The sequence below is a fragment of the Cupressus sempervirens genome, chromosome 3 (assembly GCF_028749045.1).
Source record: "Cupressus sempervirens isolate cs-2001-9-10 chromosome 3, ASM2874904v1, whole genome shotgun sequence".
In the NCBI taxonomy this organism is placed as follows: domain Eukaryota; kingdom Viridiplantae; phylum Streptophyta; class Pinopsida; order Cupressales; family Cupressaceae; genus Cupressus; species Cupressus sempervirens.
The window spans coordinates 30,842,607-30,858,976 of record NC_143120.1 but is presented as its reverse complement, the minus strand read 5'-3'; the positions used below and the strand labels follow the sequence as shown (position 1 = coordinate 30,858,976).

At 33.3% G+C, this 16,370-nt stretch overlaps 1 protein-coding gene across 2 annotated transcripts; it reads left to right on the top strand.

The window, feature by feature from the left end:
• The first annotated feature begins 4,456 nt into the window (after nt 1-4,456).
• LOC149564621 (adenosylhomocysteinase-like) lies at nt 4,457-8,007 on the top strand. Of its 2 annotated transcripts, none has more exons than XM_089818168.1 (4): nt 4,457-4,778; nt 6,053-6,487; nt 6,980-7,516; nt 7,639-8,007. In XM_089818168.1, the coding sequence occupies exons 1-4, from the start codon at nt 4,503-4,505 to the stop codon at nt 7,846-7,848; spliced, it is 1,458 nt and encodes a 485-aa protein (XP_089674294.1). In that variant the 5' UTR covers nt 4,457-4,502; the 3' UTR covers nt 7,849-8,007. The 2 variants fall into 2 exon arrangements, with proteins under 2 accessions (XP_089674294.1, XP_089674295.1); XM_089818169.1 differs by lacking the exon at nt 4,457-4,778 and adding an exon at nt 5,823-5,967.
• Nucleotides 8,008-16,370: the final 8,363 nt, after the last annotated feature.

Below are 16,370 nucleotides of genomic sequence, written 5' to 3'. Positions count from 1 at the left end.
AAACAACGCACACAAAATGTTGTGCTATACGAAACAGAAGTTGTGGTCGATGGTGATCACGTTTTGTTACCACCCATTTGGGTAGTCCTTTTACTTTCTTATTGATGATATGGTCAGAGCATAAAACAAACAAACAAACAAATACGAAGTTCAGAGCATAAAACAAACAAACAAATACGAAGTCCACTCAGTTGCAACTGTGGTAGCGGAGAAGGGAGATTTCAATTTATTTTTTTCTTTTATCAGTAGCATGAGCTGAGAAATAACAAGAACCAGTCGATTTTTTGGTTTGAATCAAACTATTTCAAAGTCTCACCAATTTTCGTCTGAGTGTTCTTTGAATATAATTTTTTGAGGTCAAGAAGAAATTTTATATGAAATCTAGAATATTTTGAGCTATTCAGAAAGGGAAGAAAAACAAGAATATTTTGAGCTACTCAGAAAGGGAAGAAAAAGCACCATGGCTCTAAATAAATTTGTCGCATTTAAGTGACTGACAAGTACATGCCAGTCAGGACAAGTTTGGGCCAGCCGTCAAGGTTATTGGATCTTAATATCTCATATCATTACGCTAGAAAAATCGCCATTTCCTACGCTAAAATTGGAAGTTAATACGTCTTAAAAATTGGAGGTTTACATAAAGATCATGTCTGTAAGATTATTTTAATCCATATATTTAGTTTATAGTTAGTAATAGATAAATGAAAATTAATTAAATGAGTTCTTATTGTATCACTGTCAGCACCCTCTTATTATATTTTATTCAAATGAATGATTTAAAAAAAGAAGAACATTAAGAATCAAAAATAAGAAATTACATAGCTTTAAAAACATCCACCAGCTGTAACAACATTGATACAGCATAATTACTAGAACATTTTCATTACATCAGACTTAATCATAGCTGCAGCAATGTTGGATAAATATGATAACTGGACGAGGCAGCCAACAAAGTAATATGATATGGGGCTCTCCACACCACGATCCACTTAACCAATGAGTTGGAAATCCCATCTTGTCGAGTCATCTCTAAACTTGCTGCATAGCGTCTAGAATGAAGGAGAGAAATTATAATAATTAATTTCTCTCACTTTTTGAACATGAATTGAATTCCATATTTTCACAATTTTAACAAAATATTTTAATGATGCATATTAATGAAGAGTAGGCCAACCTACTTAGAAAAGCAGTTGCAACTCATTTTTTTATTACCTACCATTCTACCCTTCAACACAACTTGTCTCCAAAGCTTGAACAAATGAAGACATGTCTAAAGCTCATTTGACTTTTAGTTGCATTAAAATTGTGTATGATATTTAAAATATAGGTCTTATCATTGATAGAGAAATGGATTGTGGACTAATTTTGTTACATACAAATCATTTAAAATTATACAAAGCACAGTTTTTTAAATATATATAAATTAAAATAATTGTATCTATTATCTACAAATCAATTTAAATTTACAACATATAAATCTTAATATAATATTTAAGATATCTAACTGATTATTAAACTGATTAAAAGTCCCTTAAATTAACTTGTCCTAATTTAAGTCGAATCACAGAATTTTGGCACCTGTTGATCTTTCTCTACAATAATTTCATCACATAATGAAAGGAAGTAATATAATTGAAGTTTGTGCACTAAACAAAGATTCAGCCAATCGCACATAACAAGATTTTTTTTAAAGCTCACCCAGTATGCTTCTAAATCTATGGTTGTTGGTATAATAATTGCCAAAGGTCAAATATCAAAACTCAATATTTGTGCAGTCAAAGAAATTTTCAGAAATCCAAATTTAATGTAATGAATTGTCACTCAAAATCAGAACAAACAACTACTGTAACTTTGTTCCAAAAAAAAAGAAATATTTAGATTTGAAAAGATGTTCATGCAAATATATCTCATACAAATATAAAGAGAAAACAACACCCATAATAGATCCCTGGTACAAAGGAGACAATAACCAATGAATCAAAATTCCTACATACAACCATTATTATAAACTCCACTACCATCAATACTTTTGAGGTCACCATTCACATTGACCTCTAAACATGCCTGCCTTCCTGAAATATAAAGCAAATTAGGGTATTCACTATAAAAACATTTTAAGTTAAAATCTTGGCATTACATACCTAAGAGTGCAAGAAATTTTCTTATTTAAAAACTCAAAGCTAAACAACTAACGGATCATAGTCTTTGCACAAATCTCAAACTTCATTGATACATATATTTTACAATTGATGCATACATCAAATTCATGTCATAAAATCAATTATAAACTCTTTGAAGGAGAAATAAGAATTCAGACATGAAAAATCTCCATGGATCAAATCCTCCAAATTTCCAAGAGTGGCTATTTCCTTATCCGATTCATCTCCATTCCCACCCACAAATATTTTGATTTTGTGTGATGAATACCTCCGATCTACGAAACCCAAAATTTGCCAATGAAACAAAGTATAGAATATAAGACATCGATTCGATTGGTTACTCGATAGTCTTGGCCATAGCCTTGTGTTATGCTGAAAATATGTATTTGCAAGATAGAGGGAGGCGTTTCACATTAATTAGAATTAATTATGTGTTTCACAATGTAAATGTCTCCCTATTTTCAGCTTTTTGACATGCAAATTGTGAAGATGCAACTGGAATAGGAAAGGTTGTGGAATAGGAAACGTTTCTTTTTTCTTACAACGATTTTTTCGATGACCTCCTATAGAAGGTGTTATGCCACTGTAGAGTTACGCTTCGGACCTAAAAATCACATTCCAAGGAATATATAAGTTTTTTTTTCTTATATATTTATTTATCACATATTAAAATAATTTAAAAATTAAATTAAATTCTTCACATAAACATGTGGCTGTAACCATCAAATTTTTAAAAAAAATTAAATAAATTTTAAAAAATCTAATACATGAATACAAACCAATTTACAGATAAGACAGTTTATTTCTCTATCAAACTTTTCACATAAATTTTTGACCGTAGAAGATAAGAAAGATGAGACTGACGATGAATGGACAGGTCGATGAGTAAGGCGGATCACATGTTTTTTCACGTCCATGTCAAGTCAATGTCTGATTTATTCTGATTCAGAAAAGTTAAATGGTCTTTTCATTTTCTTTAGCAGTGACTTTGTCATTTCATGCTCAGCCTGACATTCATTTCTTTTTTCTCAACCTCCTCTAAATATTAATACTTCTTTGCTGTGTTGAATTTATATAAAGATTATGGCTGTAAGATTATTTGGTCGTGGATGCTCCTTAGTCCTTGGTTCTTAGTCGAAGAGGTTTCAGGCACACGTGAGCCCGTATCGGGTACCTAAAACGTCTTTGTGGATGACCTCCATAAAAATAAAAATAAAAATAAAAAGATTATTTTAATGGATATATTTAGTTTATAGTTAGTAATCAGATAAATGAAAATTAATTACACGAGTTCTTATTGTATCACTGTCAGCACCCTCTTATTAGATTTTATTCAAATGAAAGTTTTTAAAAAAAATTAAAAATCAAAAATAAGAATTACATAGCTTTAAAAAATAGAGCAGCTGTAACAACATTGTTACAGTATAATTACTAGAACATTTTCATTACATCAAACTTAATCATAACTGTAGCAATGTTGGATAAACATAATAACTGGAGGAGGCAGCCAACAAACTAATATGATATGGGGCTCTCCAAATCACGACCCACTTAACCAATGATTTGAAAATCCCATCTTGTTGAGTCATCTCTAAACTTGCTGCATAGCATCTAGAATGAAGGAGAGAAATTATAATAATTAATTTCTCTCACTTTTTGAACATGAATGAATTCCATATTTTCACAATTTTAACAAAATATTTTAATGATGGATATTGATGAAGAGTAGGCAAACCTACTTAGACAAGCAATTGCAACTCATTTTTTTATTACCCACGATTCTACCCTTCAACACAACTTGTCTCCAAAGCTTGAACAAATGAAGACATGTCTAAAGCTCATTTGACTTTTAGTTGCATTAAAATTGTGCATGGTACTTAAAATGTAGGGCTTATCATTGATAGAGAAATGGATTGTGGACATCATTTCCATTTGTGGACATCATTTCCATTTGTGGACATCATTAAATTTCCTTCATTCACTCATTAGAATTCATAAGTGGACAATTTCTAAAATGACTTGGTATACAGCTGACAAAATACAAAGACTCCATCACTCATTTGTTATTTTGAATAATATCAAAACATTTAAAACTCCACATGTTTGATAATTGAATTGTGAGTCCCACAAAGCTGGGAACCCCAACAGAAAGGTCACCTCAATGTCTATTAGGGATGTACTATCACCATAAATGAGAGTTCATCATAGTAGGGTATGATTCAACGGACTAGATTTCATCTCAAGTACTTCATCAGGATTTTTGTATATATAAATAGATTGTTTCATCTGAGTTCTTTGTGTGGAGGGTATCTGTGATTCTTCTTAATTACACTCCCAACCGCCATGGCCCTTGTTGTGGAGAAGACGGTGTTGGGGAGGGAATACAAGGTTAAAGACATGTCACTGGCTGACTTTGGTCGTATGGAGCTTCAGCTTTCCCAAGTGGAAATGCCTGGGCTCATGGCCTGCAGGGCTGAGTATGGTAATGTGCAACCATTGAAGGGAGCCAGAATCACAGGCTGCCTTCATATGACCATCCAGACTGCAGTTCTTATAGAAACCCTAATTGCCCTCGGAGCTCAGGTCAGATGGTGCTCCTCCAATATTTTCTCTACTCAGGTATACTTTGGCCCTTGTGCCATTCAAGTTATCATTAAGATGAGAGAACTAATGCCATTCTTGGTATATTCAGTATTGGTGTTTCAAATGGTACTATATAATCTGTCAAATCTGTCATTAAGATAATATAACTCAAAAAAGAGCAATGATCCATATATATTCATTTTAGGTGATGTTATTGTAGATTGTTATCTCTATTGTTCTTTTCTTGTAAGACTAATTGTGTTTGGTGATCCTAACTTTATCTTAGATGATATCAGCAAGGATGGCTATCTTTTGTGTCAATTTCAATTTGGTTTGCATTTGGTGAGCAGTATTTTAGGTGATCTTATTAACATCCAAATCTTCATGTTAGCTTGGCATGCTTTCGGAATTTGATTATGTATATTTTTTCAATCATGAGCATTCTGAATCATACTTTGTGATTCATTATTAAGATGAGATAACCAAAGAAAAGAAGCAACCAGCTATTTATTCATCTTAGGTGATGCTATTATACATTAGTATCTCCACTGTTATTTCCTTGTGTACTTAGATTAATGACCCTCCCTCATATTTATGTCATTATAGCTGGGTATCTCTTATGTTGTATTATCATGGAGGACTTGCTTTTGATGATCTACACTTTAGAATATGTTGGGTTATAGATGGGTAGCTCTTATGTCATTCTCCATTGTAACTCTTATGTTTGATGCTAGTGTTAAAGTGTTGTTTAACTCTATCTAGTGTTGGCCCTTTGGACTTGTTCTCTGTTGTTTGTACCACAGGTCAGCACCTTCTTGCTGCCTTTTCTTATCAAAAACTTTAAAATTCAGTAAACCAAAAGCATGTTAACAATAGAACATTTTTTTTAATTTTAAAACCTCAGTTACCTCAGCTTCATCACATAAACTAGACCAAATTTTTTCCTTAAATTTTTCTTTAAATTCTCACTCATCCACACTCCATTTTCTCTAATGATTTAGTTTTGTGATTGCTATTTTTCAACTATTATGAATTTTTTTAATAAATTATATACATTTTATTTCTAATTCCAATTAAGTTTAAGTTATGTTTTCTACTTTGTCCTTTTATTCTTTTGACTCTATTTCTACTCTTTTGAGTCTATCTCTACTTAGAAAGGCTTTCAAAGTAGCCCATGCTAATCATTCGAACTCACTGCAACAAGAATGTGGGATATTCTTTGAAGGTTGGGTAAAGTTCCAGTGATTTAATAGTTTTGTTCAATTATGTTGGCCTTTCTTTGTGATATGGTTTGATAATTCATCTTACAGGACCATGCTGCAGCAGCTATAGCTCGGGAAAGTGCATCTGTGTTTGCATGGAAGGGGGAGACACTCCAAGAATATTGGTGGTGTGTGGAGAAGGCTTTGGATTGGGATCCTTCTGGTGGCCCAGATTTGATTGTTGATGATGGAGCTGATGTCACATTGCTAATCCATGAGGGTGTCAAGGCTGAGGAAGAGTTTGCCAAGTCTGGCAAGATTCCCGATCTTTCTTCATCTTCCAATCCTGAGTTTCAAATTATTTTGGGATTGATCAAGGATAGTCTCATGGAAGACCCCTTCAAGTTTCATAAGATGAAGGATAGGTTGGTGGGTGTATCTGAGGAAACCACTACAGGGGTTCAAAGGCTGTACCAGATACAAGCTACTGGTTCTCTACTGTTCCCTGCCATTGGTGTTAATGATTCTGTTACTAAGAGTAAGGTATGGACTTTTTTCTACGTGGTTTTTGTGTTTTGGTTTCGTTTTTGTAGCATTGTGGGTTTTTATCAATGGAATTGTCATTTAGGAGTGATTGCTATTGTGCATCTGGGTCTGATTGTGTAAAAATGAATTTCACATCAACATTTTGGATCAAACTCTATGATCCATCACTAGGATGAGGGAGAGAATGGTTTGAATAATGGATTATGATTGGAAAGAGTGATGTGCATTTTTTTTACACAATTAGATTTAGAAGCACAATAACAATAATTCATGGATTGTAGAAGTTTGGAAAGTACAATCTTCATACAACTTCCATCTAATCTAGGGTTTTTGTGGACTACCTAAAATTCCTCTCTAGAAAATTTAGGTTTTTCCTAGTATAGATATGATTTTAAGGACGACATTTTGTTATCCTCTGTTTTCATAGGATGAAATCTAATTTGTGTTATTGGTTTCCTTGAATCTGATTGTACCTTGTTTACTTTGCAGTTTGACAACTTGTATGGATGTAGACACTCTCTTGTAGATGGTTTGATGAGAGGCACTGATGTGATGATTGCTGGCAAGGTTGCTGTTGTGTGTGGATATGGAGATGTTGGGAAGGGTTGTGCTGCAGCCTTAAAGGCTGCTGGAGCTAGAGTCATTGTAACAGAGATTGACCCAATTTGTGCCCTGCAAGCCCTAATGGAAGGCATATCTGTTCTCACTCTAGAGGATGTGGTGAGCACTGCTGATATCTTTGTTACAACAACAGGGAATAGGGACATTATCATGGTGGAGGACATGAGGAGGATGAAGAACAATGCCATTGTTTGCAACATTGGCCATTTTAACAATGAGATTGATATGCAGGGGCTTGTAAACTACCCTGGTGTTAAGAAGATGACAATTAAGCCTCAGACAGACAGATGGGTGTTCCCTGAAACAAACACTGGTATCATTGTCCTTGCAGAGGGGCGTCTCATGAACTTGGGTTGTGCCACTGGCCACCCTAGTTTTGTCATGTCTTGCTCATTCACAAATCAAGTATGGTATTGATAAGGAAATGGCAATACTAGTCCTAAAAAACATTGAATTGTCTTGTGTGTGTACCATGTGGAGTTGAGGTATTGTATTCATGAATGTGTGCGTTGTATTGTGTGTTGTAGGTTATTGCACAGTTGGAGCTATGGAATGAGAGGAACACAGGAAAGTATGAGAAGAAGGTATATGTGCTGCCCAAGCATTTAGATGAGAAGGTGGCTGCTCTGCATTTGACCAAGTTGGGAGCCAAACTTACAAAGCTTTCTCCAAAGCAGGCTGCATACATTAATGTTCCTATTGAGGGTCCTTACAAACCTCTCCACTACAGATACTGAGTTAACCGTGATATTTTCATGATGTGGTTCGTAAGAGAGTTCTTTTGCTCATAGCCAATCTAGGAACATCTTCACTATTTTCTTTCGTGCAATAAAATGCAAGATCTATCCCATTGTAGGCATATTTGCAATAATAGCATCAGTTTCACTTTTCACTTACTTTATGGTAGAAGGATTTAATATCTTCTGAATCTAGAGTTTTGATGTGAGGTATCTGTATTTTTTAATTTTAACTGGTGAAATATTGAAGTGGAAATGAAAAATTATTGGTTATTAGTTGATTTTAATTTCATCATGTGATTTAGATATTTTTAAGAAACAATTATGGTAAATGTTGTAATTTGTCTTTTGTAGTGTGTTCTGGCTGGATCGGCCGTGGCTACCTTGTCTAGCTGTCAAACAAAGAAACAGGCATTCAAAAGTAAAAGAATGTTAGCTGCATTTGTTCAGTGGAAATAGTTTAATGAGGAATAGAAAACTTGATTTGAATTATGAAAATAAAAACGCTTGTGAAGAAATAGAACGTAGAACGAAAATGTTTAAAGTTTTCAGGTTTAATTTTTTTGATCTAGAATTTATATTAATATATTTTGTTATGAATATTTATTTTTGTACTATAATAAAAAAAAATTGTCCATACATTAAATTATCAAACTATATGTGTGATTTTATAAAGTACTTAAGGATGGAATTGTAATTGTAATTATGAATGTGATAATGTAAATTTTAATGTTATTTTTCGTAAGAATAAATCATGTTGTTTAGATTAGTTAATAGTCATATAAGATACAATTTTAAATGAAAGAAAGTAAAATTTCTTCATTTTTTTGCAATAAAAAATTGAATATTGAAGAAATTTTCAAGGTTGATAATGATCAAAATAGAAGGAACAATAGGTTTTTCTCAAGTAGAGACTTAGTTTCTTTGAGAAAATTCTAGTTAAAAAGTAAATATCTCCTTTATATCTAAAGTTCTAGATAGAATCTTAGGGCTCTAAATAGCCTTAAATAATTTAGTTTAGTCTACAAATCATAATTGTTAACTAGATTACAATACATGCACATGTGGAGAAACTCTTAGTGGAAGAAACCACCATCAAAGAGAACACGTAAATATATATTGATATTTAATTTAAGAGTATATATAACAAATGTATTCCTTCAATCTAATATAAATGGGATCTAGGCTTCCACTTTTCCCTAACATAGAAATGTCATGTAAGGGGAGACAAATTTCCAAGCTTAATCCTCTTTATCATTCAAATTAGATTAGCGAGACCCAAAGAGATAGAGGGATGTCAATGCTAAACTCAAATTGTATTAAGGATGTAAGTCAAGGAATGACGATTTCCTATGTGTGATGAAGTGTAAATGTGAATGCAAGATTGAGCTAATTGACTAAGTAAGATGTGTAATGTAGATCTAGATGCTAGATGTGTACAACCAACCTAATCAAGATATGTAATTATATTTAAACTAAAAGTTGAAATGAATGAGAGTACTCACCTTGAAATTTGTAGAGGAAAGTGTCTTTTTCATCATATGTTGCCATCAATGCCAAAGGGGGAGATTGTTGGCATGTTAGGATTTTGGGATATTGTTGACTAGTTGGCAATTGAATTGGATGCTTATGTGTTGCACTCATGAAAAGTTTGTCATTGACATCAACATATATGTATTTGAGTTCACATTTGACAGATTTTATGTACATTTCAAAGGTTGGTTTGGCCAACGAAGTTGGAATATGATAGTTTAAGCTATGGGAGCTTAGATTCATGTTTGGGAATAGGTTTAGATGTTGAATCTATGTTTTCACATTTTAGTATGAAGAATTGGATGAGTTACTATTGATTTAGTGAAGATTGGTTGTAGACCAATGTGTAGGAAGCAGGTTGTTATTTCAATTGTATATGATTTACAGAATAGAATTAAGTGGAGTAAAATTAGATCATGGTTGAAGACATGTTTGTGATGCTATGTTCATGTTAGCAAATGCTAGATATTATTTTGTAGAGGTCACTAAAGTGTAACATGTAATATGTTCACTATCGGGTCAACTCTTGTGTTGGGATCTATTTTGGAATTTGCAAAGTGTAATGTAGCGTGTGGGACTTTATTGTAATATCTTATTGAGGTCCTATCTAAATAATGGTACTTTGAAGAAGATGAAAAGGCTGATGCAATTAGTTATTTGGACAAGGTATAAAGGAAAGATGTTTTCCTTGGTTATATGTATCACATTATGTTGCATTGATGTAGATGTAGTTAGTGGATGCAAAACTAATCAAAGCATATATAGAAGAGAGTTGTGTTAAGATTAGTTTGAGGACTTCAAAGGAGCTGTATTGTAAATCAAGTTGTAGGTTTAATTAGTTCATTACTTAGATTTGGTAACTTAAAGATATGTTTTGTATAACAATGTTGAAGCAATTTGGACAATGGCTTTTGCTATCTTTGTTGTTGCTCTTAACAGTGCTAGAATCTTTTGATGGGATTCAAAGTCTCCTAGGATGGACTATATGTACTAATTGTATTGTATTTGGATCCTAATAGAGTCACAATATTTCACAGGGAACTTTTATAATAGTACATCATAATATGGGTTCCATCCCCATCAGGGTTTTCCCTTTGATGAAGGGTTTCATTACTTTAACAAACTATTGTGTTATTGTATATGTTCTACCTCCTAGAATCCTTCACATTGTTGGTTATTGATGTTGAATTTAATAAGTTGAACTTAATTTATAGTTGTCATACAAAGAAGTCACCCACCCCCCACCCCCTCTTAGTTGTATTGGTGAACTTTACTTTGGAATAAAATCTCCTTGTCTTGACCACATTAGTACATATAATAATATCGTGTAATATATTAGGTAAAGAAATAATACAGAAATTATAAATACAATAAATAAAATTCACATTAGAGAGAGAATGCAACCAAATTATGGAGGTGTAGTTGTTAATCCCCAAGTCATGTTGTCTATTAGTGTCAAACAATTAGTAATTTACTAATCAGGGTTGGTTGGTCATCACTCTAACCAAACCATTCTTTTAAGGTTGATTAATGAAATAAGACTTGTATATATTTCATGTATGAGCCAAGCAGTAGTCATTTTCGAACAAGTCTTATTGGAAAAATAGAACAGCATAAACAAAATAGTTCAAGAAGGAACTTCTAGCTTGTTATACAATAATTGACACAACAACATTCCTAAATGGCTACTAATTAGATTGACAAAAAATTACTTCATGATTGAGAACACACACACAAACTTGACAACTAACTGAAACTTATGGACACCTAACTCAAACAAATCTACAATAAGAACTTGATTCAAACTAGAACTCTTTGACTCACACCTAAACTTGTGTTGCCAGCAACTCAACAAGGTTTGACACATGTGCAACAATTATTTATTGACTTTTTTGGAAACTATAACAAGTCTATGGTCACCAAGTACTCCAATATAAGTCATCACTTAGAAGACAATAGGTGTCAAGTGCATATTTGAAGTTTATTTATACAAGGTAAGTAGAGAAAAGAGCATGTAGAACAGTTATATTCAAGTGTCAGAAAGTTCATGTGCTAAGAAACAAAGTATTGATAAATTTGTTTGGAATTGCACAAACATTAAGGGCTTAGCCCTATTTTTTATAGGCTAAAAGTCTAGTTATGTATCAAGAATAGTCCTCTTTGTCTTATAGAGGGTTTGTTTTGGTTTTATCATTGACATATTTTTGTCCTAAGTATGGAACCCTAGGTATGTTATACATTTTGCATTAATCCTCAAAATGTTTTCTCGGCCCAACCCCTGCCTTAATATTTTTCCTCTATGGATTCATGACTTCCCACGAGATGTAGGGTTTATGTTTTTTAGGTTGTGAGGTCATGATATCCTTTTTGTTCATAGCATCTCTAGTCTCATCTTACGATTTAAGATTTATAGCTACGATCTAGTGATGTAAAGGAGTGTGTAACTTTGTGATTTATATTCAATCTTGTCAAGTTTATGTTACAAAGTCATGATTAACTAGTTGGTCATAACATCTCTAGTTTCTTCTACACAACTATTTTTATGGTTGCAAATTTGCAATCAACATAACCCAAACTATTGCAATGGTTTTCGTAGAAATACACTAAGGGTAGTGATGTTACAATATTTCCCTTTTGTTCTAACATCATAATTTCTCCATGGTTAAGAATGAAAGCAATTGAGAAGTTGTGAAGTAACAACATATGGGTTAGTGGCCTAGCGCAACATCTTTGTTGTTAGTTCTATGATAAATTTGTAGCTTGTGAAGTTATGATGGTCCATAAATGAACTATGATCGCTACTTCTCTACAATTTGTCCAAATGGGAATGTTTCAAGTCATAAAGTGACGACAAAAGGTTGTGCGTGCAAGGATGATTGTAAATTATATGTTTCCATGTGGAGAAATCATAGGGAACCAGAATGGAAGATCAATGGTGAAAATAACTCTCATTGATTCATATGGGCCATTCATCTTGGTAACCGTGTGTATTTGTAGTGTTATAAGAAAGGATAAGATTTTGTGTTGCAAAGTGGCGATGAGAGATAAATGCATTAAAGTTCAACATCACCAATCAGGGTTCATGGTTAGAGTTACAAGTTGTGATGTTATGATAAATAAATTAAAAGGGGCCATCATAACATCTCCAGTCTAAATTGGCTTAACTCCTTAACCATTGTGATTTCACAATGAAGGTTGAAAAGGTGTTAAGCACGACTTCATAGGTATAAGTTTATAATTCTAAGAAAAGGTTGTGATCTGATCATATAAGGGTGAGCACAACACTATAGGTTGGTCTGCATAGTTAAGATATCGAGTAGCGATGACATGTAATAGAAAGAAAAGTTTGGGCACGTCTTTAGAACCTCTATCCACAGTTTGAAGATAATTATTGCAAAGCCACTACCAAGTTCAAATGTTGAGGGTTATAGCTTAGTGCTACATTGAAATAGTTAAGTTTTGTTCTTAAAATTTGGTTGCAAAGTGGAGATAAACATAAAAAAGAGAATACCATGACTTCACAAGCTTCCAAGGGATATAAAGAAAATTTGTTGTAAAGTAACGACAAGGGCTATGAGCAAAATTCAGTGTAGAATCACAACTTTCAATTTGAAAAATCTCAACAAGCATATGAGGAAAGAGTAGGTGGGTTCAACCAATCACTTAACGCCATTGCTAAAAAAAAAAAAAATGGTGTCCAATTGTATAATGCTGCCAAAAGCTTTCAGTAGAGTAACTTTTAGGATTTCAAAATTGAGTTTGTACTTGCAGAGTTTAATGCCATAAATATTTATTCTAGCCTTTAAAGGTATTATTGAATAATCTGTAGAATCCACCATTATAGAGAATTTTTAAAAGTTGAGAGAATTTGTAGAGACAAGATTCTAGTGAGAATCGCAGGGTTGATCATTGGTTCAAGATGGTAGAGAAATAAGGTGAATTGATTGAACAAGTGGAAGATGAAGAAATTTCAGTGAGTTTGGCTCACATAAGACCTAAAAATCCAAGTCCTTTTGCTAAAGAATGGGTGAAACTTTTTCCTAGCTCTTCATATGCATATTAGTCAAATGCTCACAAGATAAGAGGTCAAACATATAGTTTTTGTAGGGATGACACAATCCTTGATACCAGTGAAAATGGATTGGAGAACCCTCTAACCCATGGTATAGGAACTTGGGTAAGTTGATTGTTCTAGAGGTTTTTATTTATGTAGATCTGGTGAAGGCTTTAATTAAGGCTTGTAACGTTGCTACCCAATCATTTCATAGATGGGAGAGGTGTGTTGTGTACTCTAGATAGAGAGTCATATATTTAAGCATTTGGTCTTGAAGGACATATGGGCATAGAAATTGATTTGGAGAAATTTGGGGGAACATTTAAGTCACAAAAAAGTTTCTTGACTAGTAAGGTTATCAGACAACATATTCCTATAAGAAAGAAGCATATTAGAGAAATACCAAAAAAGGTCGATAAACTCATGCCTCTTGAGTATTTTCATGGCTATTTTCATAAGACAATATTTGTTTTGAACAAGGTGCTAGGAGGAGATGGAACCATGAATGCCACTGGTTTTATGTATGCAATGTCCATAAATATTTAGGATTTTTATACTAATGTGGGTTATAATTATTGTAGATGCATAATCGCAATATTGCAAAATGAGATTATGGATACACTGGGAGGAGAAACTAAAAATTTTAAATTTTACCATTAGTCAATTCTTATGCACATGATTTTATACAAGAATATCAGTCACATCAATTCAAAATTTATTGAGTAGACTCAGGAGTATGGAGAAGCCCTTCATGTACAACAATGGACCATGGTATGGAATAGATTCTACCCTTAGGAAAATTCTATCTCATTTTATAATGATTTTGTGTTGCCAATCATGAACATCATAGAAGGTAATTTAGAGAGAGTGCCAAGAATAATAAGAAAATTACTTAGGTGTACTTTATTTTATGACGATGATGATAAATTGGAATAGAATTGGGGGGATATATTTTTGTTTGAAAATTTTACCATCATGAGGGTTTATGGGTGTCTACAACTACCCCATATTTTACCCAGATTTGTACCTAAAAGGGTAGGCATCATGGAATTCTTTTGCCAATTGATTCTTATGAACAAAGAGCATTTATGGCCAACATGAAGAAGGGGGAAATTTTTGTGCATAAACTTTAAGGTTGGGAATTTTGATATTGGAAAGGATGCAATTGATGAGATTGATACATTCATTAGGCATTTCAAATTCCCTCATTTAGTTTCTAAGGCATATAATCATGACGATGTAGTAAGGATGATATTGAGGCAAATGAGGGAGTATAATCTTCCCCCTGCAAGTAAACAATTATGGGAAGAGTGTGTAATTAGAAATTTCCTATTTGAAGACCGATGTAGAGACATGACCTTAAAATACATGGATATTATGAGGGTTAAGGAGGAAATGAGAAGAAATAACCTGTCATTTCTAGGGTTCTATCATGATGCTAGGTATTTAGATAGATTTAATAAAAGTATTAAAAATTATCAAGAAATCATGGCCCAAATGCCTAAGAAAGTGTAAGAACAAGAGGAAGAGAGAGTGAACCCTTTGTCCCCCAAGCTTGATGTTTTCCTTGAAGTGGAAAATGAGGAGGAACAACCTGAAACATGAGCATGGGCACAAGGGGATAGAAAAAAGAAAAAAATAATTGAGATTCCTTGGAAGGCCAGAGAGAAAGCTTTACAAATCTTGTCCGGAAGAAGTCAATACTTTGCTAACTTAAGGAAGAGTGTTTTGATAGATCAAGCTATTGAAAGTGACAAGGCTTCTAGGGAGCTAGAAATAGCTACCAAAATGTTGGATGACAAAATCATCTAAGATAATGCATTTTTACAAGATGGTGATTTTGTAAAAAGTGATGAGTTTAACATTTTTTTGTTTAAATTGAAACAAAATGAATTGACTTTGAATCTACATCCTGGGGACTTAGATGAAAGGGTTTTTGAACTAGTAGAACAATTTTTGGCCTATGATCTCAATAGTGAGACACTTGCTATGGAGGAGGCTAGGGAATTGGTAAGGAGAAGTGGAATGCTATTCCTCCCTAGATGGGATTTAAGTTCTTCCTTCATGTTAGATCATATTAGGAAAGAAGAAAAGTAAATTTCTTTTGAATGTTTTGGCCCATAAGGGTTACAAAGAGGATTTGGCTATAATATAGATGCTTAAACTATGGTTGTATGGAGTATAGCTCCTAAATCTAACAAACCAAAGCTAATGGAGGTAAAAGATACGCCTTAAGGGAGTATGATTTTTTGGAGTGTGCAGTCTACATCTGGGGGTGAAGTTTCAAGTTTGTTGAGTGTTGTAACAACATTAAGAAAAGATAAAATGCAACAAATTGAGGATTGTCTTCCTCAAACATTCAGGAATTATATCTCCACAAGAAAAAAATAATGAAAAAGACTTATGCAATGGAGTAGGAGATCACTGAATTAGAAACATAAGAAAGGACTTTGAAAAGTTATGCTAGGCCTATTGCAGAGGTGAGCTATAAAGTAATCCAAACACAACGAGAGGAATTAACTCCTATTGTGATGGTAGATCAACAATCAAGTATGGATATTGATTTAGATATAGAGGTAGAAATAAATACCGTGAAAGGTATTTTGTGCCACATAATAAATGTGTTGAAGAATGTTTCCCAAAATGTTCATAGTATTTGTATTTCTCTACAAAGTGCATGGCACCAATGTTCTAAGGCACCTACATTAATATCTCCTTTGTATAAGTAGTGGGGCCCATATAGTCAATTTTTTGATCAATTGATTCCAATCATGACCCAGAAAAAGGAGTTGCCAAAGGAAATTATTATTCCCACTAGGAGAATTGGCAGGGTCAAGGATCTAGATGGATTTTTTACTAGTAAGACACAATTGATCCAGAAAAAAATGAAAACTATTGCAAATGGCACATAAGGCTTAATACTTCCCATCGGTAA

Bases quoted from the DNA above. Each gene is read 5' to 3' on its own strand.
- LOC149564621 (XM_089818168.1), top strand. From the start codon at position 4,503: ATGGCCCTTGTTGTGGAGAAGACGGTGTTGGGGAGGGAATACAAGGTT. The intron at 4,779-6,052 runs GTATACTTTGGC...TTCATCTTACAG, and splicing joins CCAATATTTTCTCTACTCAG to GACCATGCTGCAGCAGCTAT. The intron at 6,488-6,979 runs GTATGGACTTTT...TTTACTTTGCAG, and splicing joins ATTCTGTTACTAAGAGTAAG to TTTGACAACTTGTATGGATG.